General features: G+C 39.3%; 1 protein-coding gene across 2 annotated transcripts in view; it reads right to left on the bottom strand.

The window, feature by feature from the left end:
- Positions 1-4,986, bottom strand: part of LOC307041714 (transcriptional enhancer factor TEF-1-like) — a 61,626-nt gene extending 56,640 nt beyond the window's left edge. For both annotated transcript variants that reach the window (XM_079685201.1, XM_079685200.1), the window contains exon 1: positions 4,734-4,986. In XM_079685201.1, the coding sequence (XP_079541327.1) occupies positions 4,734-4,743 (10 nt within the window). In that variant the 5' untranslated portion in view covers positions 4,744-4,986. The remainder of the gene's footprint in view (positions 1-4,733) is intronic.
- Between the last annotated feature and the right edge of the window lie 1,014 nt (positions 4,987-6,000).

Consider the following 6,000-nt stretch of genomic DNA (forward strand, 5'->3'; position numbering starts at 1 on the left):
TCAAAATCAAGGGAACGGTTCCTGAGGTGGAAATTATTCTCTCCTTTCCATACTACTACCGTTTTGTCATCTTAACACAGATAAGCAAATACATTGCTGTATGTGTGCCTCTGCAGTGAACACTGTTGAACTACAGCTTTTATAAAACTGTTTGTAACAATCTGTATATGCAGATAATAAGTGCAAGTTGCAACATATAGTGAGATCCTGCTTTGCAGATGTGGATTTAGTCCCATCAGGGTTATTATTTTCAATCCATTTACACAACTCATAATGTCCTCTCATCATAGATTAATATCTCACAATATTGTTGTAGCAGAATCGCATGTGCGGTATTACCAAAATATGCTTATAGCAACATATTCTGCCATATCTAGCATGTAAAAATTATATATTGTATACACCGACCATATCAAAAAAACATATATATTTTACAATGCCTGTCTAATGTAGTAAATATGCTCTACAACAGACTGTGTTTATCCCAACTTATTTTCCCTTGAATACATGAAAGACTAAGAAAAGCACTTTACAATGGGTAAAAAAGCTAAATTGTAAAAGCTTTATTATGTCAATATCTTATCTTTATAAGTCTTTATGTGTGCCTGTCTAAATAGCGGGGGGTCATCTTAACAAGTTACTCCACTGGGAAATGCAATAAATGTGAAAAATCGTCTCCCTTTTTATGTGTTTAATATGACATATTTTAAACGTTAAGACGGATGATATTTTTGGGACAATTTTTAGTTGTATAAGTTGAAGGGTATTTGGTAAGTGTTAGGAGTTTGTTTTGGCTTGCAATGTTTCCCTATAGTACATACACACTCTCCAGCTGTAGATGTGTTAGTACTATGCAATGTAAATACTTATTTTAGTTATGGGCCCCTATTCTAAAGGATAATGTATTGAGGTTTTCTATTTCACATAATGTCCATTATTCACTTTTTAACTGTCACTGAATAAAATGAATTTAATATATGAGAAAAAAACCTTTATACAAGTATTTGAGAGAGACAGACGGGGAGGAGAGCCGGGGAGCCCGGGCAGACAAGCCAGCACAGGCTCCTGCAGCCAGAAAGCTGCCCCCCCCCACCTGCACACCAACTCCCCCGCACCCCCACCCAGGAGGTTGCCCATTGTTCCCAAATCTCCTAAACAAAGCATGCCCCCCCACCGCAACCAGGACCCCTTTCCCCACCTACCCCCATTGCACCCCGCCCCACCCTCCTCCTCCTCCTTCTCCTAACTGACCCCCTCACTCACCCCCCCCCCCCCACACACTATCAGCATTGAGGCCCTAATAAGAAAAAAGTGACGAGATGTATCCCTATTGATATTGCTACATGCCTGACCTGAACACAACACGCATACAATTACATTATAAGGATACAATGCAAAATAATTATAGAAAATAGTAAGAATGCACTGAAAAAAAGAGTGTAGGGACCCTGTAAGTTTACTAAGCTTTAAAACTAAATTTTATTTAAAAATAAATATATCAAATTGTCAAATTGACACCTTTGAAACGGCAAAAACACGGTCTTCACGGTCAGGAGCATCACGTAAATTCCCTGAATCACCTGTTGATTCATCCAACTGTCAAACTGACAATTCACACTTTTAACTGGTCTCCCTTGAAAAAGAGATAATTGATCTCAATGGGATTTCACCCGGATAAATAAAGGTTTTGAATTGAATTTGAATTTGAACTGCTAAAGAAAAGAAAGAAAATTGCATAAAAAATAAATGTGACAACATCTGAGCATCACAAGACAGCATTTCATGCCTAGAAGATTACTCCTCTTAATCTGGGTTCCATACAAATCTGTGTGTTGGATTTCGTCTAGAAATATGACGACAGATAAAAAAATGCGGCGGACGCCTCCACCATATTGTGCCAGCATTGGTGAAGTCTGTGAACACACACTCAGACATGTGCACGTACACAGCGGTGGAGGCTAAAGCACACAGAGGCCATATGGTGCGTCCTCATCCACCGACGCCTGTTGCTGCTGCAACAATAGGTCTGCCTGGCCTGGACAGCAAGAGGCAAACACACACACAAATGTGCACACATACACACACCAAATGGTCGTTAGTCAGCCAGTCTGCGTTGCTTAGGCCCAGAACAAACGCCTGGATTTGCATTCTGTGCCTCCATTCGCCTCCTCCTCCTCCTTTCTCTCTCGCACACACACACACACACACACACACACACACACACACACACACACACACACACACACACACACACACACACACACACACACACACACACACACACACACACACACACACACACACACACACACACACACACACACACACACACACATACTTCGCCGGTCTCTACAGGTGCACGGAGCACTCAAAACAGATGTCAACGGACTGGAGAGGGAGGTGGCGGGGGGAAGTGGAGGGACGACGGGGGGCTATTTGCCCAGGGTGACTGATAAAGCTTTGTACACTTGCAGGCCTAGACACAGCAAAGACAATGATACACACACGCATACAGACACACACACAAATGCATCCCCTTCCTCTGTTACACTTTACGGACTGCCTGATTTATCATTTAGAAACACTTCATAAGACTAAAAAGGAAAACAAAACGTGTAATGTGCCCAAAAGTCAAGATTTTAAGGAGGTTTTTTAAATCCCAAATGGATTTTTCTCACTTTTCAATGAGAAATGACATCGTATTATTGGTGTTATAAATCATCTCACAATACATTCATTTAATATTTTTATGAAGCAAAAAGTACTCTACACACTATATAAACATGCATTATGAGCATGTTTTTTTCTATGGGGATTAATAAAGATTTATCTTATCTTAAATGTAATAAAAACCCTAAATATGTTAGGTTTAAAAACAGTAAGATTTTCTTTTTTGTGGGGGGGGGGGTATTTGTAAAGGTAATTTTTGTCTCAAATGCAGTTTTTCTTGTATAATGGAATCTTGTTTGAATAATATTTTAGGACATTGCTTTGAATAATAAGGCTATAATAGGCAGATACAAAAATTAAAACAATGTGTCATTACGAAAGTAATCTGAATATAACATTGAAGACAAACTTACATTCATTTAAATGTAATCAACTTGATTAATAAAGCAAATCATTTATCCCCATTTTACAATCTTACTCATCATACGTTCTCTATTAAAAGGAGACAAAACTACTCTTAATTGAAATCCTTTCATCCAGCGCACCCCTCCCCTCCCCTGACAGATTGATTACTGTTACAGAAGTAAAGCAGCGAGTGTGTTTCGTCCTACAGGCTGTCATGTTCTCTGATAACTACATCGTGGTTTGGCCTGCATCACCGCACAGCTCTGGCAAGAGCAGTGCTTTAATCAATATTTAAAAGGAAATACACAACATAAGTCCATATGGGGTTATTATAAGATACTGCGGGGGGTTTAAAAGCTGTAACATTTACCAGACACTTAAAACATAGAGGATGTTACCTGGAATCTATAGAAATAAGCTAAATAAGAAATATGAATCATGTTAGAGGCTACTGTTGAGGGATTTAAAAAGCTCTCTTTCAAAATTCAACAAACACATAAAACCTATGGGATGTAACCTGGAATCGATAGAATATATATATATATATTTAAATAATAGGCTACTGTGGGGGATTTAAACATCTTTGAGGTCTCTTAAAAATGTCATCAGACACCTTAATAATAGAAGATGTTATCTGGTTAAGGAATTAAAAAGGAAACAAAACATATCAATCATTCTATAGGCTACTACTGGGGATTGTAAGAACTTTAGGGTCCCTTCTAAATCACCTGCAGCAACATCTAAAACATATAAGTAGCCTGTAATCAATAGAAATAAAATATATATTTATCAAAATCTATAGGCTACTGCTGGGGCATTTGAAGAACTTTAAGGTATTTACATTTTTTTTAAAAGGATGCCACCGCAGACAGACACCGAAAACATATGACATGTAATCAGGTGTAGAATGAAAGTAAATAAGACATCTGAATTATATTTCAGAATGACCCAAATAGCTGAGTCTACAAACTGTAGGCTACATGTTGTGAATACGCATTAAAGATGAAAAAGGTGGGAAAAACTCAAATGAGTCTTATAAAATGACTTTGATACCCTTCATATGTTGTCTTTAAGATGAAGAGGTCAGTCAGGGAGTAATTTGTGAGCAGATCCAGAAGCATCCTGTCTGATATGCTCTCATTGAGCATAATGTGCTCTGTCCTTTTGGTAAACACTGGCTGTGTGCAGTTCTCAGCCTGTGGCCTGTTCCTGTGACTGGGGCCTGGGCTGGAGAGGAGAAAAAACCCGCCGATGCAACAAGTCTCCCATTCACTCAGCTTTGTTAAGCTTCCTCCCTGCGCTGCAGCGAACATGTTTTCATATTTTTCCCGTTACGTGTCGGTCAAACCAGTAACCTAACTGATGGAGAAATACCCCCCGGCATGCATTTAGGAGAAGAATAAGGTTTTTGGTGTCGGGAAAATAGGATAAACTGGAGTGAAAGCGACAATCCTCGCTCTGAAGCTCACACCGTAACGCATTAATAAGCATATTAGACTTGTTTAACATCTATTGGAAGGTAAAACGTGTCGATTTCGCTTAAATTATTTGAATTTCAGCTTCAGTGATCACTTCAGGGTTTCAGAAACAAGCGAAACGTCCGAGGGCTCTCAGACCGACGCGCAGGCTCACGGGGGGACTCCTCCTGGGGAACTTACCTCGATTCATACGCCGCTTTATGGATTAATTCCCACACTTTTCCACGGATTGGAGTCGCAAGAGCATCGGGAAGCACTCCGCCAACTCCAGAGTGTCCTCACGGTTTTGGTTTGATGGATAATCGGACGCGCTGAGTGCGTAAAATGCGCAGCGTCTCTCCAAGGATGCGAAATATGCGCGGAATGGGAGCAGGAATGAAATGAACGCAGTGGACTGAGTTGAACGGGGCGGGGTGAGAGGGGCTGGCGTCACCCTCCCTGGATGGATGAAGTAGAGTGAGTGAGAGATGGGAGGATGGGTGGAGAGAAAAAAAGAAAAAGAAAGATAGCGGGGGGGAAGGGGCCGGACTGTATGGGTGCGTTCAACAACAAAAGAAAAGAGTGGAGCGCCCAAACTCTATTCACAGGAGGAGGAGAATGGGTCGAGATAAAAAACCACGGTCTGCTGTGCATGGCCGAGCAGCTGACAGCGAATCAAACAGCCTGCACTGAAACATAGTCACCACATCTCTGTGTGAGTTACATTATAAACTTTTTTTGCAACATAGACTACAATTCAAGACCAAGTAAGAATTACGCAAAACAAAACAAAAATAGTAATTTTTTATGTAAAACATTATTTTAAATAAATAAGCAAGACTGTGTTTTTGTTCTCAAGATTAAAGGTTTAATTAATAAGAAATAAAATGGACACTTGATCAATTCCATTAGCCTAACTTGGTATGAACAGCAGTGAAAACACCATTTAACCACGTAAGCAAGACTCTTTTTAAAAAACATTTTCGTAAGATTTAAGGTTGTATTAATAAGCAAAACAACTGACACTTGTTCTCATTAGCCTTACTTGGTATGACCAGAAGCTAATGGTAGTTTAATAGCGACAAAGTTAGTCCTAAACATGTCCCATAACTAAAATAAAGTGTTTTATTATTAAGTAGAACATAATTATAAACACCTATGCAAGACCATGTGACTATTTACAGAAGAAAAACACATGTTCTCCTTAAGATTAAAGGGTTACTTCATTACACAGCAGCTAATGGCTGATGAGCTAAGCGACTGATGTTCGCTAACTTGAGATAGATATTGTTGCGTAACTGACAAATTGATAAGGTTTCTCGATTTAGTGACTATTTTCATCTGCCACTGTCACAATAGCTTGATCAAAGCAGCTGCTGTTCATTCAAATGAAATGGTCTTAGTTTAAACACAACATTTTGCTCAATTGAGATGTTACTCGTTTGCATTTGTATATTTCTAAAAGAAA

Source organism: Notothenia rossii (assembly GCF_949606895.1).
Source record: "Notothenia rossii genome assembly, chromosome: 5".
Classification (NCBI taxonomy): domain Eukaryota; kingdom Metazoa; phylum Chordata; class Actinopteri; order Perciformes; family Nototheniidae; genus Notothenia; species Notothenia rossii.